This window comes from Neolamprologus brichardi, chromosome 6 (genome assembly GCF_056152115.1).
Source record: "Neolamprologus brichardi isolate AB-2024 chromosome 6, ASM5615211v1, whole genome shotgun sequence".
NCBI lineage: Eukaryota > Metazoa > Chordata > Actinopteri > Cichliformes > Cichlidae > Neolamprologus > Neolamprologus brichardi.
The window spans coordinates 10477204-10503688 of NC_142109.1; the positions used below are offsets into that span (position 1 = coordinate 10477204).

The 26485-nt window shown below is 40.8% G+C and overlaps 1 protein-coding gene across 2 annotated transcripts in view; it reads right to left on the reverse strand.

Annotated features, from left to right (window-relative positions):
- Positions 1-270: 270 nt before the first annotated feature.
- sorbs2a (sorbin and SH3 domain containing 2a) overlaps positions 271-26485 on the reverse strand; it is a 47462-nt gene continuing 21247 nt past the window's right edge. The window contains exons 8-29 of one of the 2 annotated variants that reach the window (XM_087841664.1): positions 23425-23551; positions 22879-23054; positions 20602-20668; positions 19821-19871; positions 19476-19692; positions 19222-19336; positions 17523-17594; positions 14854-14910; positions 13986-14035; positions 13037-13212; positions 10767-12599; positions 9283-9359; positions 8952-9049; positions 8464-8578; positions 8225-8353; positions 7367-7561; positions 5675-6715; positions 4420-4881; positions 3873-3956; positions 3518-3555; positions 3232-3338; positions 271-1865 (exon numbers count right to left, since the gene is read on the reverse strand). In XM_087841664.1, the coding sequence (XP_087697790.1) occupies positions 1804-1865; positions 3232-3338; positions 3518-3555; positions 3873-3956; positions 4420-4881; positions 5675-6715; positions 7367-7561; positions 8225-8353; positions 8464-8578; positions 8952-9049; positions 9283-9359; positions 10767-12599; positions 13037-13212; positions 13986-14035; positions 14854-14910; positions 17523-17594; positions 19222-19336; positions 19476-19692; positions 19821-19871; positions 20602-20668; positions 22879-23054; positions 23425-23551 (5349 nt within the window). In that variant the 3' untranslated portion in view covers positions 271-1803. The remainder of the gene's footprint in view (positions 1866-3231; positions 3339-3517; positions 3556-3872; positions 3957-4419; positions 4882-5674; positions 6716-7366; positions 7562-8224; positions 8354-8463; positions 8579-8951; positions 9050-9282; positions 9360-10766; positions 12600-13036; positions 13213-13985; positions 14036-14853; positions 14911-17522; positions 17595-19221; positions 19337-19475; positions 19693-19820; positions 19872-20601; positions 20669-22878; positions 23055-23424; positions 23552-26485) is intronic. The other variant, XM_035910039.2, reaches the window with a different exon arrangement.

The window sequence follows — 26485 nt, forward strand, 5'->3', positions numbered from 1 at the left end:
CTAAACTACATATGCATAAATTATTCTTTTTGTTTTTGCATCACAGGTTTACATATACATGGCTATTAAATTAGTGAGAGCTGGATTTAAGGCAGCGATCACCAACTCTACTCTGTCTACCTACAGTAAATTCACTTTAAATACCCCACCAACGTAAAAACGACAAACTGGAGCAAAGAAAATCCTACGAGCCCGGCTACACGAGACGTTCTCAGAAGAATGCGGGTTAGCACCACTGATGATGCGAAATGGAAAGAAAGAGGAAACCAATGGATGAGAAAAAGCCGACTTTATAAAGCAAGTGGATGTTGGCCATTTTACAGCTCACATACAAAAACAAAAAAGGCTTACAAAACCACGACACGCTCACACTCGCACACAGTGAACTCACGCCGGCTGAAATGGTGAATGACAGAGAGTGACGTGAAGGACAGTGAATGATAAAATATTTTAAGGTGCTTTTACATCGTTTTGTTGTCAGTGTCCATTCTTTGTGAAGAAAACAAAACAGAGATCAGTTACTGAGAACGACACGCTAAGATGGAAATTGCCAATCCTTTCACAACAGTACACACATGAGTAATGACACACTACCCACTCACTCTGACAACAGCTATAAAAGATCCAACAGCAGTTCCGTGATTTCCAAAGGTTTTCAAAATTCCCGTCCTGTATCTGACTTAAATAAATTCATCATAAAACAACAGTGAGTTCTTTTTAGCCCATTAACCATTGTGTTTTTGTTTTTCTGTAATCACTCAGAACCTGGACTTTGATTAATGATGACCATAAAATAACAATCATTCAAATGTAAGTTAGGTACTGTTAAAATATGCTTTAAAAAAAAACAAAAAAACAATGTGGTGCTCCGTTCTTTCTAAAAATCATCGTATAACACAGTGAGACCAGCCTTCGTCTTCTAATAAATATAATACCTAAAAAAGGTCAGTAACCTTTCTGCATACACTTTCAACACACTCCTCTCCCCCGAAGCCAGGTGCAGTCAAAATGACCTCTGCTGTGTAAAATCTGAAGTGAGGTTAAAAAAATAAACCAAAGAGATCGTTTGTGATCAAGTTCAGTAAAAGTGCTTCAATTCTAACATGAAAATAACTGAACAGCAACAACGTGTTTACTAATCTCGAGCTAAGTCTGTGATAGTGTTTTTCTTCACGTCTGCAGTATTTAAACTTATTGTTCATTTTATTAAATAATATCCCCCAAAGTAAAACAAAAAAACATTGGCTGAACCATCCTTTTACCTGGCATGATGATGCAACACGTTGGCTCCTAATTTGCCAAAACACATCTGGCCTCCTGACACAATACTGCTTTCCTTTAACACTCTCTGCACTAAATCTTTGTGGAGACATCTGTAAATAAACACTGAAGTTAACTAGAAGTGATTTAAATTTTGAGTTACTGGAGAAAAAACGTATTCTTGGTGATCTTAATGTCCTTAAACAACTGAAAAAGAAAGGAAAGCATCACTGCAGATATACTTCCGTTATTGTCAAAAGTCAAAGGTCACTGGGTGCAGCACAAATCTTCGGTTCTCCATAATAGAAAAATAAGGGTAAAAAGATAAGTTTAAAAAATGCGTTATTACTTTATAGAAGTCTTCCATTAAAGATGGCTAGTTAGAGCTAAGTATTTTGTCTGTGTGAAGCTGACAAGCCACACACATACACGCAAACACAAACGTGTGCTGCAGGTCTTTGTTGATGTCCTGCGGGTGCTGTGCTGAGGAGGGGCGATGAATGGGTCATAGAAAGGGGCGGGGTCAGCGGGAGTTTGGAATCATTATAGCTGCTTCACGTAGTTTCCTGGGAAGGTTCCAAACAACTTGCTCCTTCGAGAGGTCCCTTCACAAACACAGAACAATGAAAGGAAACTGTCAGGGCTGAAACACGACTATGGCACAAATGTCAGCTGTAGTCTAGAAATCCACCAACTGTGGAGATTCAGAGCTACACCAACATTTAAGCAGGTTTCATTTTTGAAAAATTGACAAAAACAAAGAAATGACACTTAAACTGTGCTCAGCTGTGAGGGATATGGTTGTTTTGTCTTCTCCCACAGTCAGTGCTGAAGCCACACTGACATCTAGTGGTGTGTCTAGTTTTTCTACATTTTTATGCTTTAGTTTTCCTCTATTTTTTAGAAGGTTTTAGGTTGAGTTTGTCTTTACACCCTGACTTTTTATTAAATTAAGGAGGGGGTAAAAGTTGGTGTTCTCAAATCACATTAATTTCATGGTGTGACACAACAGCACAGAGTGAGACTAAATGAGATTTTCTCTACAATTTCACCATTCGGTCCATTAAAACTGACTAAACCTTTAACTCATACATTAGTATGATTTTTGTGAGTATCTAGAAAATTATATCGAATTATTTGATACTATATCGAATTATTATATATTATATCGATTATTATTATTTGATATTATATCAAATTCCTAATTTAACTGAAAGTAGTTCAGCACTTTATTGGAGTCATTATCAAGTTAAACATTGACTGTATTTATTTTCTGCATTCTTCCTGCTTATTCAGCCAGTGCGCTCATTTGTGCTTCATTTATTATGACAATTATCTACGTCTTGCTGGTAATTCCTTAATTCTTTGTGGCACAGATTGAACAAAGTGCTGTGGAAACATTCCTCAGAGATTTCAATCCACATTGGCACAATGACATCAACAATCTGCATGCTGCAGCAGAAATTGAGACTCCAACCATCATTTTTTTCAATCTTCTGATGTCCAATTTTTCTGAGCCCATGTAAATGGTAGCATCGGTTTCCTGTTTTTAGTTCATAGGAGTGGGTCCCTGTATGGTCTTCTGCCGCTCTTTGTATTCAGAGATGCTCTTCTGCATAACTTGATTGTAATGAGTGGTTATTTTAGTTACTGCTGCCCTCCTGTTAGTTGGAAACAGTCTGGCCATTTTCTATATTTCAGGCTGTTCTGCAGAGATGGTTATAAATCCTGTAAATTTTCATCAGGTCCTCCTGATCATTACTACATGCCTAAATTCATTGAGATGCTGCCACGTGACTGGCTGATTAGATTTTATACATTTATAGAAGAGGCAGGCAAGTGTAACAACATAATTATATCACTTTATACACTTCAGTGATAAACTCACTTTTAGTTCATCATGTGTTTGGCTCAATGCATTTTGTATTTCTATCTCTATTACTTTTGTTAGCTGATGTCTGTTCATCTTACCAACAAACCAGCCATCATCGCACTTCTCCATCACATCAACGACGTCTCCCTCCCGCAGCTCCAGCTCATCCTCATTGCGAGGCATGTAGTTGTACAGCGCCTGGTACCTGGGTTGGAAAAGATTCGATTTTTATTATTTGGCAAGTATTTCTTCACTGTCAAGTACGGCTAATTTAAACTGGATGGGTGCAGTTGTTTCGATTACAGTTAATGCTACACACACACACCCCTTTTAAAGCACAGAGAAAGATGTTAATAGCAGTTCAAAGAAAATCATACTACTTACGGGTCTCCTCCACCGTGGAGTGCATCCTGTACTGACCGCTGAGTTTTAGGGACAAAGAGAGAAACACAAATGATTAACACAAATTTGTGTTCTGCCATTTGTGGAGCTTTTGTTTAGTGTTTGAGGAGAAAAGATTTTAGCAAGTTTTTTGCTCTAAGATACTTTTGATTTTTATCTTCTCACAAAGTGAAATTATAAATCATCATATGACAAAAGAACAAAAAGAAATGAACCAAAAAAAGCATACTGTAGCACGTTATCAGTCATGAATGATATGGTTATTCCCAACATCTCCCTCCTGCACAGAGACAGGAGTGCACTATGAGCATGGTTGAATGAAGACATGCCCCCCTACCCTTCGACCTCTAACGGGTGACAGATAGGACCTCCGGGACAAGATGGGGCTACGAGGGGGTTTACCACCAACAATTGGATCCTGCTTAACAGGCAGAAAGACCAGAAGCAACACACCTATAATCTTTAACAGTAACCAACAGCAACCTTGACTCTGAGCTCCACACACAGACAGAGAGTCTAAAGACATGCTGTGACACATCATCAACATGCTGATGCCAATAAAAAGCCTCCTAATCACAACACAGTACAGTGTTCACAACTCTATTAACAGTTATTCAAGCATGTATTCTGCTGCCCCTAAAATCATCAGCTGGGTACTTACATGTTAACATATAATGAGAATTAGTGCCTGAAACTAACAGTACTGCTTGTATTGCATCTATAAATCTGATTATAAATTGTTATTAATCTCTGATATATATAACTAATCAGTTACTTCTCAATTCACTTCACGTCTTAGTAGTTAGAGAAATACACTATTATGAGAGTTCTTATCATCCTCATCACCAAAAATCAACGGCATACTCGTTACATGCCAGCTTTACCTTCACCTTAGGCGACCTACGTCCTTGATGTGGTACAGTTGGGGCAGTGGGGGGACAGCGCTGAATGGAGGGTGGAGGGGCAATGTTAGCGGGAGGAAGGGAAAAATTTGGCTCTGAGATGGGACATGTCGTGACTGGACTAGAAAGAAAAGGAGAGCTTGAGGGGTGAGAGACAGACCGCTGAGAGGGATCGTCTGGAGGGAAGTGGAGGGGAGGTGGTGAGACAGATGGAGAAACTGGAGGCAGCAGTGACGTTGTGAGCTGAGGAAGGGACGGAGGACGAGGGGAGGCATGGTCACAGGGAGGGACGATACTACGATTGTGCTGCTGTTGTGTGTGGGAGAAAGAGAATGAAGGGCAAGCAGAGGAAAAAGAAGTGGGAAGCAGGGAGGTCACAGGGGGTGGTATGGAGGGGGAGGAGGGACCAGTGTGGGGAAACTGAGTAGGTGGAGACACTTCAGCCTACGGGGTAAAGACACACATGTGAATACTCAAGTGTAATCACGGGATGAGCTGTTCTGTTTGTGATTTACTAAACCCCAGACGGGACATGGAGGAAAGTAAAATATATTAAAAAACAAACAAAAAACCCCCCCCAATCTTGTGATAAGCATCCTGATTAACAAAAATATATCCACTAGTTTCCACTGAGTATGAGATGTTTCCAAAAAATCTTGTGATCAGTGTTGAATGGAAATACGAACAGAAGTCTATAATGCGCCCTAGACTAAGTGATAATAATAATAATAAAAATAATGTATTATTTTTTAAATCAGATCCCAAAAATAATACAGTTTAAAAGAAAAACTGGAAAGAGAACTCAAGTGCCTCTTGAACACTAAATACCCCCCCCCCCCCCCCCCCCCCCCCAAAAAAAAAACAAACAACAACAACAACAAAACAACCCTGGGTGTACTGCACCTACAGGAGTTGCTCGGCCATGGAAACCAATGCCAAGAAGCTCCTGGTGAACAGTTTTTATGCTGATGTTAATGCCAGAAGAGGTTTGGAGCTCTGCAGTTAATGAGTTAATAGTGCTAGCGACTTATACGCACTATGCGCCTCAGCATTTTGCAGCCGCGCAGCAGGAGATGGGAGAAAACAAAACAAAACATAAAAAAAGGACGATGGGACACACTTGCTAATTTTGGCGGGGAATGACATCATACAGTATATCAACTTAATTCCTCAATGTCCCTTCTAAGGCCCTATAGCATTTCCAAACTCAACAGATGTAGTGCACACCATGCTGTACCTGTGGGCTGTGCATCTGATTTAAAACTCTAACATCCTGCTCTTTCTCACTTCTAGCTTCATCGTCTTCTTCAATGAACAACTCAGTGTATTCCTTTGCTTGTACTGACGGTGGTCTATGTGAGTCAAAACGTTGCCCATTCACATTTTTTGACTGCTCTTCCCACGAAACACAAAGGGGCTCCATTGTTACAGGCTTGTGAAGCAGCACTGCTAACTGAAAGCTGCCTGTCGAGTTGCTTGCAGGAGTGACCGCTGGGGGCTTTACGTCCGACTGATGGGATTCTTCCGCTTTTAATGGGAAGAGCCTGCTTTGGGACTTTTTGGTCAGCTTAGCTGCTGAAGAATCTACTGGAGATGATCTCAAAACATCACCATCATCTGTGCTGCTGGAACCATCCAGAAACATGCACAACAGCTCATCATAAGGGTCTTTGACTTGCAGTTTAGTGTCCGGGGTTTCCCTGCTTTTGTTTACTCGTACTGTGGATTTGTGCTCTTGTGCAGGAGGTGTGGCTGATTTTATCGGCTCTGACAAAACCTCAGGCGTAGTAATTCCTAAGTTTGAGTCTTCCTCAGTGATATGTAGTCCTCTGCCACAGTTATATTGAAATGAAGAGTCAGGCAGTGGAGAGGTTAATGAGAAATGGGGGTCTGGAGGAGGAGGAGTAGGGGGTGAGATGGGTGAGACAGCTGTGGTGTGACCTAAACTGAGGTTTGCCTCTTTAAAAGTGGGCGTTCTGGAAAATTCTTTGCAGGTTGCGGTTGCTAGGGATGACAAGGTGAAACTTTTTTGTGGCGGTGCAGATGAGAGTGCTTTGGGCTCTTGAGCCTTTAGGAGAGATGCAAGGTCAGAGGGGAGAGGAGGCGGTGAGGGCGGCAGAGGGGTGTTCGTGAGGGAGCGAGCTTGAGTGGATGCTGACGGCTCCACTGTGAGGGACAGCCACTCGGTGGTGATGGCTTGCAGGTCAAGGCTTCTCAAAGAGGGGTGAGGGGAGGGGGGTTTGTGGGTGGTGGGTGGTGGAGGTGGATGATAGAAAGGCTCCATGAAAATAAAGCAAAAAAAGAAGGAACAGTGGGTGATTTATGAAACTAGAACAGAGACATGCTGTGTGTTTTTATGTATGTTTTGACTCATCAAGGTAGAACAGAAGACTTACTTATTATAATTAAAGTATTCACTAATTACTAGACTACCGTTACACCAGAGGGAAGTTTTGGATCTTTATTTTCTTTTTATTTGGGGTACAAGTTGATAACCAACAGCTTTTTTTAAGATGAAGAAATACCCCCCAAAATCACATCTTAATGAATTTATGAAGCCCCTGAAAGAGATGCATTATTTGCATTATTGCACTGTCGTACAGTCAAGTAAAGCTTATTTATAGAGCGCATTTGAAAATAAACAGTGTCCTCTGTAATCAACTTTGACTGTACATACATCCCATACAACTGTGAGGAAAACTGCATAAAACAGGAAAGAGACTAGCTTCACACAAACACGTGATTTTAAACAGTAACAATGTAAAATAAACAATAATTAGGCTCTGATTACTTATAATTTTGATAAAATAAATAATAAAAGCCAAGTCCAAGTATAACTTAATCAATATCTTCAAGGCACAAATCTGATCTGAAGCTGCTCTATTGTTTTTTGTGGCTTGACGAGTAAGCAGGCTCTAGACTCTCTTACCTTGACGGGTGTGGAGCTTGGTGTCCTGTTGCTGGGGTAACCATGTGGATCTATGTGATGGGCGGAGCTTTTGGATGGAGATCGCTTGATAAGGTCAACGTAGGACACAGGAAAGATCCCCTGTTTGGTTGTGTCTGGGATCTTCCCCTCATACCAATTCTGATCCACCTGCCTTATCACAATCACTCTCTCACCCTGCACACATCAGACACACCAACAACACAAAAACAAGGCACTTAACTGCAAATCAGGAACGGTGGAATGAACGGGACCCCCACAGCAGGTCCTCTCACACTTTTTTCCCCATGTAATTTTACATCATTTTGTCCCACTCTTCTTAACAGCGTTGCTTCAGTTCTTTGTCATCAATTTATGCGCATATCATTATGCACTTTCTTGCTTTTGACTCGATCATTGTAACACATCAATTCTTTTCTTTTTCAGCCTTTATGTTATAAATTTGCTGCTGTGCTTGAGATCATTGTCCTGTTGCATGGCTCAGTTTTGGCCTAGCGTTAGTTGGTGGACAGATGGCCTCAAATCTGATATGAATAGAGGAATTTATACGATATGTCTGCTTTATGTACCACACAGCCAAAACGTCTGATTCAATAGAGGTGTTCACACTTGCTGATGATCAATTAATCAACTGCATTTGATTAGAAGTCCCTGGCTGCTACTTACAGTCATAATTCCTATGGAACAGAGAATACTGGGAATTTAGTTCTTCAGAGGACTGCATTTTTTTTTACTACAATTTAGTAACATCTTTACCTTTAGATATAACTGTGAAACTCAGCACTTCAAATATTTAAATCAATGACAAAAACATTATAAACATGCTTTAAGTTGAAATACCTTTCTCAGTGACAGCTCCACGTTAGTATCAGCGTTAAAGTTGTAGCGGGCCACTGCCTCTCCAATCTCTCTGACATGTGCTGGAGGAGGAGGACGGATTGGCTGCTGCTTCTCTGAAGACGGCATCTTCTGTAAATGTGTGAAAAATGGTGTAAACCTGTATGCGTGTCATGTTGGAGGAGATGCATATTCAAATACAACCAAGCCATATTCAGACCAGAAATCAGCAGCCGACTTACCTCTACATATGCTATAGGGAATATTCCCACTCGCCCACGGTGCTCTCCTTCATACCAGTTGTTATCTATCTGCCTGATGATGTTCACTGCATCACCCTTTTTAAATGTCAGCTCCCTGTAACACAGTTTTATGAGTGAAGGGCCTCTGCATGCATCTTTCATCCACTGCATAGCAGCTGAACAAGACACGGCGACTTCTGCAGCACGAGCATCGGTGACAGAATGTCAGCCAGGAAAGCAAAATAATATAAATAATAAGAGCAAAATAATAAGAGACAGCAATGCAGAAAGCGGCTTTATTCATGCATACATCTAAAAGAAAACCCCCATCAGAGTATGGTGGTAAGGCGTTATACTGGTATACATAAAAGCAATATTACAACTACAAAATGTAAATAAAGGACATTGAGTTTGCGGACGTGCAGTTAGATGTCTGCGTTCTTACACTCGGCTCTCTCACGCGTGCACTCTAAGCTTGTTGTACTCACTTGCTCGTTTGTGCCTTAAAATCATAAATGGCTCTTGCAGGTTGTTTCTGATGGAGGAGAGAGAACAGAATAAGTTGTGTCATCTGTTTATGGGAGACCTAAAAGAGTGGAGTGAGAGAAAGAAAGCCCACAAGCATTACCAGGTATATAAAACACGTATGTAACATAATTATTTTGAATTTTTAAGAATAAATATAAATATCAATGTGCTACAGAACTGGGAAATTAAAGACAAAGACGTTACCCATTTGAGCACATTGATTACATGTTATTTGAGAGAAATGCACTGTGTATAAATGTGTTAAGTGCACCACCAGTTCCAATGTTGTACCTCTCTGTCAGGAGTGGGTCTTCTGTTCTGGGGTGTGTGGCGTCCATCCAGGGTGGAACTCCTGGAGATGTCATGGTCTGTGATTAGCAGAGACACATGAAAAGGTTCACTGAGTTACAAAGGGAACATGCCACATCACCTACAATACAAAGTGTGATCTGGGAAACAGTGATGATGCCACTCAAACAGGTAAATGAGGGAATGAAAGCTTGGGTCATAAACAGGTGTGTTTTATTTGTTTTTCATAGGAGAAAACAAGGTGATTGGACAACAGCACAAATAGACACATGCGATGCTACAAAATACCCGGAAAACAAAATGAAACACGGGGAATACAGAGCAAAAAAATATGACAGACAACAAAAACGTAGGATCAAAAGGATTACGGGAAAGAAAATGACCTGGTAATAATGCGATAACTATAAATAAATGTTCAAAACAGACAAATGATACAAGTAAAAAAAAAATGCATTAAAAAAAAGGAACATTCACAACAATTTACCCCAAACATCAACCTTGTCTCTTAGAAGTTATATTTCTTTACAAATAAACTGAAATAACAAATACAGTTTGTAGGAAACTGTAACCAGATTATTATTTCTTACTCTAAACATGAAAGTAGATTTTTTGAACACATTCACTGACAACACATTTAAAACAAAAGTGTTTGATCAATATCCACCTGAAGTAACTACACATCCTGTTCTGTTTTGTGATTTGAGACACAAAACAAGCTTTATCACTGCCTAAACCCAACTATAAATTCAAGTCTACACGGAAACCCCGGCTTCTGGTGAGAGAATTCAATTATTTGTATAGCCAAACTCCAAAATCCAGTTAATGACTTGTTCATTAGGAGCCTAAAAGTAAGGTGTAAAGAAATATTACATCTTTGAGACAGGATTACAGAGCAATATACTGTAAATTCTCAAATATCTGTCTGTCACTCCTGTTTCAAACCCTTTTCATCAGTGCTAAAACAGACTTATTATACTTGGACCATGTCATTTGTATCCCTCACTGTACTTTTGTACTATTTCACTGTAATAGTTCAGCTTCTCCACTGTTTTCTTCATCTGTTCATTGAGGATCTGCCAATAAAACTCGACATTCTGTGCAGTGTTTCAAATTAAAGCAGAAGCACTGTCCTCTTATTTTACTAAAAAAAAAATAGCAGGAAGCTTCACTCACATTAACTTAACAAAATAAACAAATATCCAGATTTGTCTTGAGAATTTACAGTAAATGGGTCTTAATCAATGCCATACAATTAAACAGAAAAGCATGGTAATGGAAGTGTCGGCAGATCAATGAGGAGAACTGGGCAAACTGAAAGAGACACTGAGATAAATGTAAGTGGATGCATATGTGCCTTCGTGTATTTATGCTTGTATGCATGCATGTATTTGTTGTGAAACACACTCATGTTAAGTGACTGCCAAGTGTAGTGTGTATCTGAGGTGTTACATGTGTGTTATTTCCACCTGAGTAACAGAGACCATTTCCATTGCCCTGCTCCACTCCATAATCATTGTTGTTTGAGGTCTCCAACTGTCGTCCATAACAGGCACTGATTGGTGACTGTATCCGTGGTGACTGTAACCGTGGTGTTGAGGGCTCTCCTCTATATGAGGCATACCCAGTGGGGCTACTGTCTGGGTACAACGATGCAGAGGAGTGACCGCCGTGCCAACACCCCCTCCTTCCCCGCAACGAGGAGCTGCGTTCTGGCACATTTGGCAGCAGTTCTGCCAAGATTCTTCTCAGGATGCTATCATCAGGTGCCCGAGGGTTTCTGTGGCCTCTCTCTGCTTGAATGTGCTCATATATGTCTCTCAAAGCTGCATCTAGCGCTTCGTAAATTGCCTGTTTAGACTTGGGTCTGCTACCTCGACCTCCGCCCCCACTGCATCTTCTAGAGGTAGGTGGTGAGCCCTTTTTCCTGCGGAAAGGCACTGGACTGACCAGGAAGGCCAGCTTGGACATCGATTGCTGGGATTGTGAGCTCTGGTTTTGGGAATGGCTGCTGCGGGTCTGCTGTGAAGGTCTCTGGTGCTCCTGTCGCGCGCGTTCCCGCTCATGACGTATCATGGTTGTGAAACGGGTATATGAAGCCGGGCAGCGGCCTTTGCAGGTGCTGATGAGATGGCGGTGTTGGTAGCCTTGGCTCTGGCTAAGACTCTGGTGACCAGGATGATGGTGGTGATGGTGGTGGTGGTGACGGAGGTGGTGGTGATGGTGGTGGAGGGTGGAAGAGCCGTATAGGCTCTCAGAGGAGGTTAGTGAGCAATGGTCAAAGTCACTCTCACTGCAAAATGACGAGCCTTCAACCTGAATGAAGTCACTGAGGTCAGAGGCAACAGCGTCTTGTTCACTGTCAGAATAGTCTGGGTTGGCTTGGGGGCCTTGGAGAACAGGAGGAGCGGGGAAGGACCGTCCACGCCCAAGGTCTGGTCCAACACGAGGCTGTCCCTCAGGGGGGCTACGAGGTCGGTGTAAGTGATCCATGGTTTGAGGTACTGTTCCACTGTTTCCATTGTTGTCTTCTTCCAGTAAAGACTCTATTGAAAAACGGCGTTTTGGATAACTGGGTGTGACACCACCACCACTGCTAGCTCGAGATGATGAGCCACCTGGTGTGGTGGTGCCTGAAGGCACCTCGCCATCACCCAAGTTAGGCATGGATTTGGATTTCTGAATAAGACGCTCATATTCAGAAATGCGGTTTGGCACCATATCACGTGGCACTTCCACACCCCAGGAGGGTGTCCAAGGAGAGAGGCGATGCCGAAGCAGATGAGGCTGACGCTCTAGATCCAGGATGCGAGCACGGACCGACCGGATAACTTCAGATGGAATTAGCTGAGCTCTGTCGATCTGGTGCATCTTTCGATAGAGCTGGAGAAAGCCCGGCGAGTCGTGTGCTCGTCGTCGATGGAGACGGGGTAATGAACGAGTAGATGATGATACTGTGGAGATATTTCCATCGCATACCAGTGACCCAGCACTCTCTGAGCGGGTAGCATTTCGTCCACCCGAGCTAGAACGCCCATCGTTGAGTAGGTCATCACAACTGCGTGACTTTAGCTTGGCAGGAGAAGATGGCGCTTCCTCTGCACTGCTCCACGTCTCAGCATTCTGGTGTTTTGTCTGCCAGCTGTTCTTACAACAGACAGACTGTTTGGAGGAAGAGCTGCCATCTTGGCTGCCATCCTCATTTGAATTGAGAGGCTCAGATGGGACTGGGGGAACAAAGGGCTGCTGATAAGGACCTGGAGAGGTCAAACTGTTTGAATACATGCTGCATGCGTCCCCACCTTTTAGATGTCCAATAGAGAGCAGCGTGGTGAGAGAGAAGAAGGAGGAAAGCAAGTTAAGAAATAATACCCAGCAAAATAGTAGAAGAGCTGGGGAGAGGGAGAATAAACAGGAGAGAAGAATGGATGGAAAAAACAGATGACTTGATGTTCTTTTTTTTTTCCTTCAGACTTCCACCAATCAGTGAACTTTAAGGTTTATACCAGAAAGGCATCATATTGCAAAAATCCCAACAAAATCATATAAACACAGTTCACATGCATGTGTTGGGAAAAGAAGGGAAAACAAACACAACCTGACCTAGGGTGAACCTTTGGTGGCTAAACAGTAATGGTAACTTTCTTCTGGCTTTGCCAAACAGCAAAATACAATTTTTTTTCTCTTTTCATGAAAAACCCAGAAGTGAAAGAAGCTGCATCTGTGAAAGCGTGGCTACCTTTGGCTCTGGAGGGTGAGGATGGTGAGGAACGAATGACGGGTTTCTTTAGGCTGCTGCTGGGTCTGTAGGCATCCACTGGTTTAGGGGAAGTTGCAGCTCGGCTCTGAGATGGAGCATTCACTTGGGAGCTTGACGGCTCAGACTTCCTTCTCTTCCTGTAGTCACTGGCAGCACTACAGTAAAGAATGGGCCAAATAGTCAGTGAATCCAGTTTGCAGAAGGCGAATACAGACACTATAAATCTCCTGTGGGAGCACTGTTTATTTACCAAAGTCATGAGTGGTTGAATTGACAACAGGCAAAAATAAAATAAATTAAAAGTAACCCAGTAGTTTTAAGAAATAACCTCTTTTGTAAGAAATGATGCTACTGACAAAAGGAGATGTTGAATTTACATAGAATACTTGAAAACCTTGAATACATTTCCAGTATATCTAAGATCATCATACAAAGTACCAGATTATACTTAAATCCAAAAACAAAACAAAGGGAATAAAGTTTTAAATGTTAAAATCCAAGGGGGCTTTCTATTCAGGACAGTTAAATAAATGACCCGGCCTATTCATCACATCCCCGCTCTGCCCTCTCTCTTCACAGAGTATAATGCATCCGAATAAGCAGGCCATTGATGAAAGGGAGTGGGATGAGGGGAGGAACGGGGGTTGAGCATCAATAGGTTTGCTGGGTTCATTTATTCTGGCTCAGCTCGTGGAAAAAAAAAAAAGAGGCAAAGCGCCCTACCATCAGTGACAAAAGCAAAATTAAGACTTCACAAGTCATCATTGACTGGACACGCACGGGATGTTTGTGCGAGCGACAATGTGAGAAAGACCTTAGTTTTTCTACTGAGCTGAATCACAACAAGGACAGCTGCTGGTGAAAGGATGGGGGAGGGGGAAGAGGGGATGAGGGTGATGCAGAGGAAAATAAAAGAAGCAGCAGTTACCTTGCAGGTCTCTCTGGAGCCTTGTCAGCAGGAGTGATGTGGAGGGATGTCTGGAATAGGGCAGACAACAAAAGAGAAAAGTGAGCCCTGCAGGAACAAAGACTTGAGGCAGAGCAGCTTACAATACACAGCCTGCATGCGGTTGTTGCTGTGCCACACTCAAAACACTCCCCCAGCGTAAGGCGCAATGGATGCTGGTTCCACGTGGCACACCTGACCGAGAAGAGGCCCTGCTGGTGCACACATACCGAAGACAAATTTCTGGTCTCTGTCGTGCTGCTCTGAAGGATGATGGAAAAGGTGATGCACTGAAGGGTGTTATGGAGGTTCAGCTCAGGGGGGCAAATGTTACCCTGCAAAAACTGGCATGGATCAGCTGGAATGGGTCTTAGTGGTATAGAGTGTTCAACGCTGATGACAAAAGTAGGGAAATCAACAGCATCGATTGCAATCACATTTATACTGGGATAAATGTGTGATTACCCTATGATGACTTGGGTAGGTGCTAGTCCTCGACCCCCATGATCATGAAGTAGACTGAATTGGATTGAGAAAAATGATGGATGGACACTTATGTCTGAAGCATCTATTGGTTTTCTAAAGTTTTGAGCTCATACTGTAATGTTACCAAAGGTAATAAAAAAGAATGACATGAACCAGCACTTCAAAGCTTCAAATGTTCAACAGCCTTCACAAAACAACCCACTCAAATTTTAGTAAATGGCTAGCATTTTAATTTAAACTCACAGTACATTCATTTTTAGCAGTCGTATCTTAAATATGTCTTAGCAATCGAGATCCTGATTGCTGTGACGGGTTAGAAATGGTACAATTAACACTACTGGAACACTTGTGAATGTGAGATTACCTCAATGCGCTGGCGAGCGGAGATGTCTGGATTATAATCCAGCCGTTTTTTAGGAGGCTTGAGCCCCAAGCAGCAGCAGTGAGCAGGAAGGGGAGGAGAAGAGGAGGAGGAATAAGAAGGTGAAGATGGAGGAGGTGAAGGAGGAGAAGCGGTGGTGACATCATGGGGGGGAAACAAAAAAAAACAACATGTGGAGAGAGTGACACCTGTTAGAGAACCTGAGTAACCACAGACAACCACAGCACATGTGATTTGCTTGTATCAGACACGTGTGCACTTACTCCAACACACTGACACACACCTACATATATCTATTCATCACACACGTTTTTTGATGTGCACTTTCTAATGTATTCCATTTATTCGTTTTTTCCCTTAAACTGCAGCTTGTCGATGCTAAAACAACGCAGGCCTACTACACCAGCCTATAAACCACACCAACACACGCAACTGTGCCTATTTACCACACACACATGCAGAGTGTAAGAACAAGCTGTAAGCAAAAAGCAAAGTGAAGCACAAGCTGCGACATTGTGTTTATTTGAGAGTGCAAGGACTTGCACAATCAAATGCTGTGACTTATCGCCTCAATCGAAAACTGAACACAGTGTGTGGTTCTGACCGTGGCTGTATCAGTCAGATAAAATGTCTACACTCTAAGGGCTTATTGAGTGATGTGAAACAGTGAAAACATTGCAGGTAGAAATCTCACAAAACAGCTAAACATGACTGTGAGAAGACAGAAAGTCATGCCAGATCTGAATGTGAAATTTTCACCTGAACATTTCGAATAAGCCCAGCAAGTCAACACCTGATGTCATGCGCTGGCATGGACAGAGGCATGTCCATGTGACACTTTGTAAATCAGACAGGTTGTGGTTAATTTGATCCCACATTTATGACTAGAGGCTATCTCTGCCTCAAGTCACTATGACATTATTACCACTTACATCCATCAGAGGGCACTAAAGCATTTAGCTTCAAAGTATGCAGAGAATTCCCTCATAGTACTGCAAGGGTCGAATGAATAAACAGGGTATGTAAAGGCAGATTGACAAATAAATACTGGCATGTACAGTACTACGCAAAAGTCTTGAGCCATTCTTATTCTTTATGTGTTCTTCACCACAGTCTGAACTCTCTCAGGCAGCTTTCTTGGCATTTCTTTAAGTAGACTTCAGCAATAGTTTGCCAGGCTCCAGTTCTTTTTTCAGTGTTTCTTCCTTTTGTTTTGTACTCTGTCAAGATGATACCACAAGGCTTCATTAATATTAATGTCCCGGCTCTGGGAAGGCCAATACATAACTGATAGTGTTTTACTTCCTAGGTATGCTTTTGCAGCACTGGCATTGTTTTTGAGGTCATTATCATGCTGAAAAATGAAGCCACCAGACGCTTTCTCCCAATACCACTGGCTGAAATGCCCCAAACCATGACAGTGCCTCCACTGTGTTTTATAGATGGCTGCAGACACTGTTGTACCTCTCTCTAGACCTCCTCTGTACATACTGATTACAATTTGTGAACAAAAAGTTTCAAATTCAGATTCATGACTATAAAGCCTGCTGCCAATCAGCTGAAGGATTAGCTGCATCTCTCAGATCTTGTCAGGTCTTTACTGATTTTTTCCTACTTCTCGAGGACATGACTTTTAGCTGTAACCATTTTTTATGCCTTCTTAGGTCATTTCTTGTTTTGTCCCCAACTTGTCCAGTTTCCTAGAAATTTTTAAAACTCACACTGCACACCAAGTTTTACAACAATAGTATGTTATGTTATGCCTGTCAATTATTTTCATGGATTTAGCTAAAGAAATGGGAACAAATGATGTGTTTTTCGTGACAGGCTGCTAGTAACAAAGTGCCTAAAGGTAATATTTAAAACTGCTTCTTTGCCAAGTTGTCATATGTGTAGAGACAACACTGATTCATTCCTTGACTTAAGAGCCCGTTTCATGCTTGAATGATTCATAGGTCTGCGTTGTGAGGCTTAGCTAACAAAAACACATTCTTCTGAAAATGGTGATGCAGAATGACTGGAATGAAAAAGCAGATTGAAAAAGCAGCCAATGTCCAAAGAAAAACTTCAGAAAGCCCAGAGAACTAAAGAAATTACAAGAAAGTCTGGCTTCTTAGATGCTAAATATGAAGAATTGAGAAGTGGCTAAAGACTTTCGCAAAGTACTGTATGATAGATACTGAACAAAATTACAAAAATTATTTAAGAAAGAGTTTAGAGCAAAAAGTAAATATCAGTAGTAATATCAGTAATCTTTTTTATTAATGTTTTGACTGTTCACGACCTCAAGTTATCTCAAACGTTTGGAGGCCACTGCCTTTAAACCATTTCCTGCTTATTTTTGAACAAGATGCAGAAATGAACCAACTGAAATAAAAGTGTCCAGGTTCACATGGGAGCATTTTAGTGCCTGCTAGTCAAAGAACCAAAAACCCCAGCAGCATAGAGATATACCGCAGTTTGTCACAAAGGTGTTTTGGGGGTAAGGAAGGGGGCACCAAACAAGCACCAAACAAGTATCACATGCCCAAACAACTAGCCCCACCCAGTCTAATAGCACAGACATAAAAAAAGTCCTGGGTGGAGTGGAGATAGTGGGTGTATGCCTATGAGAGAGTTGTGTTTAAAGGAGTAGCTAGGCCCTGACTTACCGGCCGCTCAAACTCCAGCTCGGAAAAGAACTTATACCAAGGCTCGTTCTCTAAATCTATGTCATCATAGGTCTGGGAAAGCATGACAGTGACAGAGAGAGGAAGTAGAAGAAAGACAGGAGAAAGGAAGTGTGGAAAGAAGTCACACACAAAGAGAGACATGGTCCTCGTGGTTAGGAATGGGCACAGGTGGCAAAGGGAGATGGGCACAGGATGAACCAGGATGAAGGCTTGCCCATGGAAACAAAAGTGTTGCAGCAGAGCCCATTTACAGCTCAAGTGGTCAGTCAGTCTAGAGCAACAAACTGCCACAATCCAAAAAGGGCTCAGGCTAAACATGTAAATAATAACTGTAGCTGACTACGCTTTTGTGCTGCTGTATGCATTTATACAGTCTATAAACATCAAGCACAAACAGCACCATGAACCACTCAGAAGTGAATGTTTTTGAATGAAAAAAGACAACATTTAGATGTTTTTCATGTTTTAAAATGATGTCCATATTAATGTTTTAGTTGCCTTAGTTTTGTTGTATGTCTCGATGCCTTTTAAGACACATTTAAATAAAAGGTCAGCTTGTTTGATTTGTTTCCATTTACTGTTACTTGAACTGTAGAGATGGCATTGTGTGTTTTACCACGCTGTCTGCTCTTTCTAACCCCAATCCCACATAAAATGGAGTTTTCATGCCAAATGACAAACTGCCAGGAGATGTTTTGTAGGTGTTGTAGTGCTACATCTCTGGCTTAAAAGAAAATTCAGCTTTCAGATGGATGAGTCACCCTGGAAAAAAAACAAAAAAACCCCAGAAGCCTGGAGCAGAGACTGCCAATCACACAAATGCATTAGAGACACTTGCACACACACATCTAAAGAACAAGAGTAACAAAAAAACATTTTTTGCCTCTTAAAGGCCATAATTACCCAAACGGGTGCGTCATCAACATACAGGTTGTTTTAGGGGGGACACTTTTTTACTTTGGTTAATGGAGAAAAAAAATTATACCGAGCAGCACATTAGACAGCGTGGGTCCTTCTACAGCTTTCTCCTTTATTACCTCTACCTATCAGGAACTGACTCATGCATTATTGCCCTGGGAGCACTCTCAGCAGTCATCACATTAAACATCTGCGAAACATCCACAAAACCTTTATTCCTTTTTTTTTTTTTTTGCAAAGACAACTCATCTGTAACACATTATCCATTATTCCTAATCTCAAATACAATTTTTTTTTCAGTTCCGCCTGTCAACACAGTCAGTTTTTGCATTTTTTTCCTGCTATGTGCTTTGTCCTTCACCCCACACAAACATTAACACTGAGTACTGTCGCTAGCGGATGTAAGCACTGGAAGCTTTTAACGCCCACATTGTCTCTGACAGAAGGAGAGCCATGTGAAAGCCAACAATATAATGACATACTAATGTCTGTCTACCAGACTAGCAAGTTTCAACAAAAAAAAAAAAAAAAAAGGCGCTCTTGCTTGTGACTATTTTTTCACTCTAAAAACAGCCTGAGCAGTGACTGAATTATTTAATCTTCTATCAAACGATACCAAGAAATACTGTGAGGAAATCACTTGATGTGTCGCCGTTCTCACACGATGCCAGGGTGAAGATAAACAGGGAGGCATGTTTCTGCATATTTTAAGAGGGGTGAGAATTTCAGTATTTTAAAAAAAAAAAAGAAAATTACTCACTGGTCTTTCATGCTCCAAGATAGAGGACTTCCCAGGCTCGTACTCAAAAATACTCTTGGGTTCTGCGCGGTACTTTCGCGTGTCCACTTTTCGGTCTGGAGGACCCCATTCATTGCTGGTGTGAGAGAAACAAACACATGCTTTTTCAGAAAAAACGCTCGAGATAACTGACATTAAAATAAAGATTATTAAAAATATTATAGCATATCAATATATCATCAATATTAGTTAATATTGAGAAAGTTTGCACTTACGCGTCTGTCAAGTCCCTCTCGCGATCACTGTCTCTCGCCCTCAGTTGGAGAAGGGATGGCATGGGTGGAGGTGGTGGGGGTACAGGGGATGGTGAAAGCTCCCGAGGTCCAAGATGCCCTTCATTGTTATCCGAGGGGCTCTTGGACAGAGGCCTGTAGGTATGTGTCCGAGGGGCAGGGTGGGCCATGGTGGTGCTGGATGACAGGCTGTAGTTATCTGGCAAGGACAGGAGGAGGAGAGAGTGGAGGCAGAAGCAATGAGGCCAGTAAGCCAGAAAGGAAGGTTGGGAAGAAATTATTGATTTTTAGGAAATACAACTTGTGTTACACAGGAGCAGGTCTCACCATTGTTTACGAGAGCATATGAAGCATTGTATGTGTCGGAATAGTCGTCATCTGTAGAGGAAATGTACAAAACAGTTGATTGGGAACACGTGTAAGCACACTTTGTTGTACACAGGGTACAAGTTTGTCCTCAAAGATAGCACTTTTAACCAGCCTGGAAATGAACAGTTACACAAGTAATTTTCTTTTCAGCTACAAGTATATTAAAAGCACCAAAGCAACATGATCCACTTTCCCAGAACTCTTTCTGAACTTTAAAGATGAAAGATGACTGAAATTCTGACTAAAACGAATCAAGGTTGCAGGATGGGGAAAGCATACTACTGTTTGTGCTTCCAGTAAAATCACAAAAATAAAATGCATCAAGACCATAATGAGCCTTTGGATGAGTTCTCAGCGCACACACCCATGAAATAGTCTGTGTATTTGAGAGTGCATGAGTTTTTTGTGTGTGCTCTTGTAGCAGAAGGCTGAGCAGTTTAGAACAAACAAGCCTTGTACTGATTCTGTGATTCTGTCAAGCCCACAAAATTAGAGCAGATTTCCCAGGATGGCTCTGTGTCTATTAGAGGTTTCTCTCCATTCCTCCTCGCAATCTAACGAGCTCTGGGATCATCTGGGTCTTTTGGTTTAATGAGAACTGGCATGCAAACACACACACACACACAAAATATGCACACGCATACAAACAGCATGCATACATGACCAATTCTGCATGAAATGTCTAATAATCTTCACATGAGTTGCACATCATTTCAGCACGCTACAGCAGAGGCCTTACCTGCTTTGTGAACTTTGTGAATCTGTTTGAACATAGTTTTGTACCAGTCTTTGGGCCTATCCACTGTCTGCAGACAAAGAAATAACCATAAAGAGTTATGTGCCGTTAAATGTAACACAAATGTGAAGGCTGAATTTAGAAACTATAAACGGACTCACAACATGTTATTGGACATTCTAGAGCTGAAAAAACACAGTAAGCCTTTTGAAGCATTTATACTTCACACAGGGATAATATAAATAATTGAACTAATATAAACAGACTAATACTAATATAAATATAACTAATATAAAGAATAAAACCAAGACTGCGTCTTATACAAGAGAAATATTTATGTTTGCCAATAAGGTTATTCTGTCATGGCCGCTTGTGTGTTGTTGTTTTCTGTTGATTAAACAAACAAACCCGTTAAATTAAGTAAGCACTAATTATGAAACCCTGGCCAACGTTTAGTTGGTGCATCCTTACATCTAATATCAGGCTAGTGTCTGACCACTGGCTAAAGTTGCTTTATTCACACAACTCCTGCTCTGTATGGCTGCTTTTCACATATAGTGTGTTTGTAACTTGTATAACTGTTTTCATTTGACATTTGTTAATGTTTTAAAAGGTTAAGATAGTCTTTTGTTTAGACAGCTTCAGAATATCAGTTTGCCAGAAATTTTGATAATAAGTCTCACCAAGAACTTACACTGAATATTCATATGAAAAGAAACACAAGAGCTGTGAAAAAACAGATTTTTAGAATATTTGGTGATGATAGTGTTTAAATATGTGGATAATATGTGGAACCTCTGTTTGTGTCTGTGTATTCCTCAGAGACCTTTAGGACATTTTTTGGTTATATCAGCTATTATATCGTCATTTTTGCAAGCAAACAAAATGGCTGAAATTACTAATTTTTAGCATTTTGTGCCAATAACACCTTATAAAAGCATCTTATAGGTTTAATTTCATGAGAATAACATTCAACATGTATACACAAAACTCAAATTATGCATGGTACATTATTATTACATGACATCATTACTTAGCAATGGGCTAAAATGATCCGTTATTAGCATATGGCCTGTATCTACCACTCCTTTTTTACGCTTTTCTCAGTGTGATTAAGTGTCAACAGGACAAACGATACTGTAGCATGGGCAACTACTTTTGTAATATTCTAAAATCAGACACTTGCTGCAGCCCTTAGTAGGGCTGTGGGGTCCTTCTTTATAACTATGACTTTGAGATCTTAAAATGAGCAATTGAAAAAACAAAAAACATGATGTTTATGTAAGGTCAAAATATTTAAATGCAGTAGTTTAAATAGCCACAAATGATACACTATCACTTACCTGAATGACTACTATGTCAGTTTGTTTTGGTATGACTATCGGTGTGTATGTTCAAGTCAAGCTGCCTCAGCAGGTTCAGTTTTGAACCACAAAGGTGTCAAATCCTTGTTGGTACAAAACCAAAGTGGGGGCTCTGCTTGCTGTGGCTGGAGAATCAGGGAGAGACCCTGGTATGTGTGCCTTTGTGTAAACAGTATAGATCTAACAGACACTTAAAAAAAGACCCATCAAATGGCAGAGAGACTTAATCCTCTCTTTATTCAGTAGCACTAAACAATGTGCCTGGATTCCGGTCAGAGAGGAGGCAGTTTGGCTCCACAGAGAAAGAGTGTGTGACTGTGCACGCAGCACTGGCACAGCCAAGAGACGCGCCAATTACCACTTCACTCTCCACGGTTACCAAACAGAGTGGCCACAAAAATGTTTGCCCGCTTAAAACAAGGAGCATCTGTTTTTCTTCTCTCCTGCTTTCGTCTCTTTTCAACTCTTTTCGTTTATTGCTCGTCTCTTATTCTCCCCATTTCTCTTTCTCTCATTTTGTAGCTCAGCGTGCATTCCTTTAAATGCTGCTCTTCAACCAACCGATAACTGAGTGAAGTGTTAATACACGGAAAGCCTTAACAGAGATAATATACAGGGACACGCTCCTTGACAAGTAATCAGCAAGGACCTTGTAGTACCAAAGCAAAGACCTTGTTTGAGCTCATCTTCATGACTAGCACACAGAAGGAAGCGAAACTGAGATAGTGAGAGTGGGAGAGAATCTTTGAACATGGGGTCAAAAGCTGCTGACAGCTTCAAGTAATTCCTTGCTTAAAAAAACCTGTTCACACAAGAAGGCAGGAGAAAATGGCTTCAAAGAAACTTTACTACAGCATCTACAAGAGGAGGTCTACTGGAAAGCAATATGTTGAGCTCCCTGTACGAGTTCTCTCACCGTGCGGATGGCGATAGGAATGCCTGACTCATCAACTGGGCCGATGCCTTCGTAGTGGGGGGCTTTAATGACCGACACCTTCTTTTCTTCTTCTGAGAAACGGGCAATGGGCACAGTGCTGCTGATGCTGGTGTGCCCTGACACCACAGACTCTCTGGTGACTGTTTCACTGCCCTCTGGATCCGAGAAAGAAGCAGAGAAAGAGGAGACAGATGTGTTAGTAATACAGGTCCTCCACAAGCTCCAGTTAAATGTTTGTAATGGATAGACTGCAACAGATATAGATTATATATGAATCCTGAGACATAGATACATACACCTTACTTAGCATCTTAATGTTTACAGTTACACTGTAAAGATCCTTTTACATTTACAATGATGTAAGAAATGATGTAACGTTTGCTCCTCTGTGAGATGTTTCAGTTCAATTATCTGACTGATTTTAGGGTCTATTTTCTGCATGTGCTTGTGTAGTCTTAAGTCTTAAGTCTAATGTCTTTCAATCTTTTTAGGCATGTCATATATCATCACAGATCAGTGACTCACCTGAACTCCTGCTCTGTCTCTGAAGCCCCGTGTGGAGTGAGACAGGAGGTGGAGGATATGATGGGGGAGACAGCGGCCTATGTGGATGGCTAGTACTTCCATTCATTGCGTGAGAAAGAACCTGGCCCTAGGAGTGACCCAAAACCCAGAAACAGGGAGTGTAAGAAAATCACCAACAGCAGACAAAACCTACACTACTTACGGTTGTAAAGCTCTATAACATTGGCTTAACATAATATATATATTTTTAAAAAATTGTGGAAACAAAAGGATTAGCCGCCAGGTAACACTTCATGATAACCATTGCTAAGGATGGATACTAGTGGACTAAAAATCATAAGAGTTGGGAACCTGGACAGTGACGTCTGTGTCGGTGTGTAGTTTTATTGTCACTTGCTGTTTACATTTGTTGTAGGCCCTCAAAATACTGCATATGTTTATGAAAAGATTGTGGTTTGGGTAAATATTCAAGGAACCAATATACGACCAAGGCTAAAGGACACCTTGTGCATACATGTGAGACACCTGCACAGTTGAATAAACAGCAGTATTTAATCCCCCAGGAGTGAGAACAGGCAGGTTAATCATTACCGAAATGCTAATGCGGTTTTGCAATAAACACATAACAGAAGTTTATAAAATGTTGCTTGTGTTGGTGACATCATAATGTAACAGCTACTAAATCTAAGTTATAACTTCATTAACACTAAAACAAATCATCGTTTGTTTATAGTAAATTAACCACTTAGTAAAGATTAATTAACAATCAATTTGTGGTTTATTAGCAATGGCTATTACAAAGTCTTACCATCCAACATTAGTATTCACATTGTTCCAATCAGAGCGGGTAAAAGAACCAGTTCTGATTAAGAGTGGATGGACATGTGAACATACAGTGAACGTGATTCACAGTAAGTTGTGAATCTGAAGTGACTAAAACATAAAGACAGTTAGTGGGGGGAAGGGTCACTCACTGAAACATGTCACAGTGTACATAAAATACATGAAAAAAGAAAAAAAACAAAAAACAAAAGACTAAAACAGAGACAGTAAGCCCATTCACATTCACACATCTCATTAATTAGTTAACAAACATCTGACATAAACAAGATAGTGGACATGATATCTTTACAATGGGATGCTCTTCCCATTCAATATGCCACAGGAAGAAGTTACATTAACTGAAAAAGAATAAAAAGACTGTACAGTGCTGTGAAAACCATTTACCCCCTTCCTGATTTCATAGTTTTGTTTTTTCCCCCAAATTTCTCCCTCTTAAATGATTCAGCTCATAAAACAATTTTTGACATTAGAAAAAGATAACCCACGTAAAAGCAATGCAGTTTTTAAATGATGATTTAATTTACTAAGAGGAAAAAAATGGCATCCATGGGAGAGTTCCAACGAGCAAATCACTGCTGACCGAAAAGAACAGAGCGACTGTCTCACATTTACCAGAAAACATCTTGATGATCCCCAAGACTTGGATACAAAAGACAACCAACAAACCAAACCAAACCAAACCAAAAGGCAAAGTCTGGACTTTAATCTCATTGAGACTTTCTGGCATGACATTATACAGGTTGTTCATGCTGGAAACCCCGCAAAGCTGAAATAATTCTTCAAAGAGTGGGACAACATTCCTTCATAGCGATCTGACACAGATCATTGACAGTTATACTTGCTGCTGTGGGTGGCATAGTTATATTTTCTGAAACGTGTGAGAACTAAGCAAAGATCTATGAACTCATGAAGGGCGAATACTTTTTCACAGCACTGCATTTCAGTTTTAAAGTTTGCCTGTTCACACCAAAGATTCATGGTGAAACAAGAGGGATGTACTACAGAGCCAGAGCACCATCATCTTCGACTCAGCTAACCCAAAGAAAGAGTGACTAAAAAACAAATTGCTTTTTTAAGTGTGCTTGGCTTACAATGCTATTATGTTGTCATATGAGTAGTATAAAATTATGTAAAAAACAAAAACACACACACACACACACACACACACACTTATTATTATTTTTATACATAGGTTCAAGTGAGATTGCTTGCCTGTAGTACCCTAAGCTACTTACACAGAGAATACTAATTAAAGCTACTTATTAGAATATGATTTTTTAATATCCTGAATAAAGAAAGGCCAATATGATATTTTAGTCATAGTGGTCATATAGCAGAAAGATAAAGTATTATTTATATAGCGCCAATGTGCCTCAATGTGTTTCATACTGTAAGGTAGGGACCCTACAATAATAGAGAAAACCCCAATATCAGACAACCCCCCTATGACCAAAAACTTTGTAACAGTGGGAAGGAAAAACTCCCTTTTAACAGGAAGAAACAACAAAAATGACTAATTAACTTCTCATGGTAACATTGTATATCTCATTGAAAAAAAGGTTTGAAGGATTCTGTATTTAGAATACTTTTGCAAACACTTGTTATCCACATAGCGATTAGCAGTGTAGTTACATACATTTGCAAAGCACTGCATGCTTTCCCCAAAGGCAAAAATTAGATTAAAATACTAAGAAACAAGTTTACCAAAGTGAAATCTACTGCTTTCAATATCATACTTGCATAACTGCAAACACAGCATACACATGTATGTTCTCCTAGCATAACATAGAGAAACAATAAAGCAGAATATGTCTATTCGCAGTGTAATATAATGAGCTGAATGGTCACATAATTACAGTCCAAACACATGCTGCAGTGCTAACAAAAGAAAAATAAAAACAGCAGGAGTTCAGTCTTTTTAGACGCTAATAACCCATAGCTAATGGCTTCCAGCAGAGTACTTCACCTTCACCTTAGAAAAATCACTTCATTGCATCATGAATTTTTGATATGAACTGGCCTTAAGAAACAGTGTAATAGCACACAATGGCAAAAACGACAAAAGAAGGAGAAATATAGACACGCATAGACATGTTTGAATGAGTACAGACAGTAACATAATAAGGGAACGAAGAGGGCTGGATTTAATTTCAGTATCTGACAGGCAGGGTGTAGCTAACAGTTAGTGAAAGTTAAAAATTGGTAGTGATCACACACT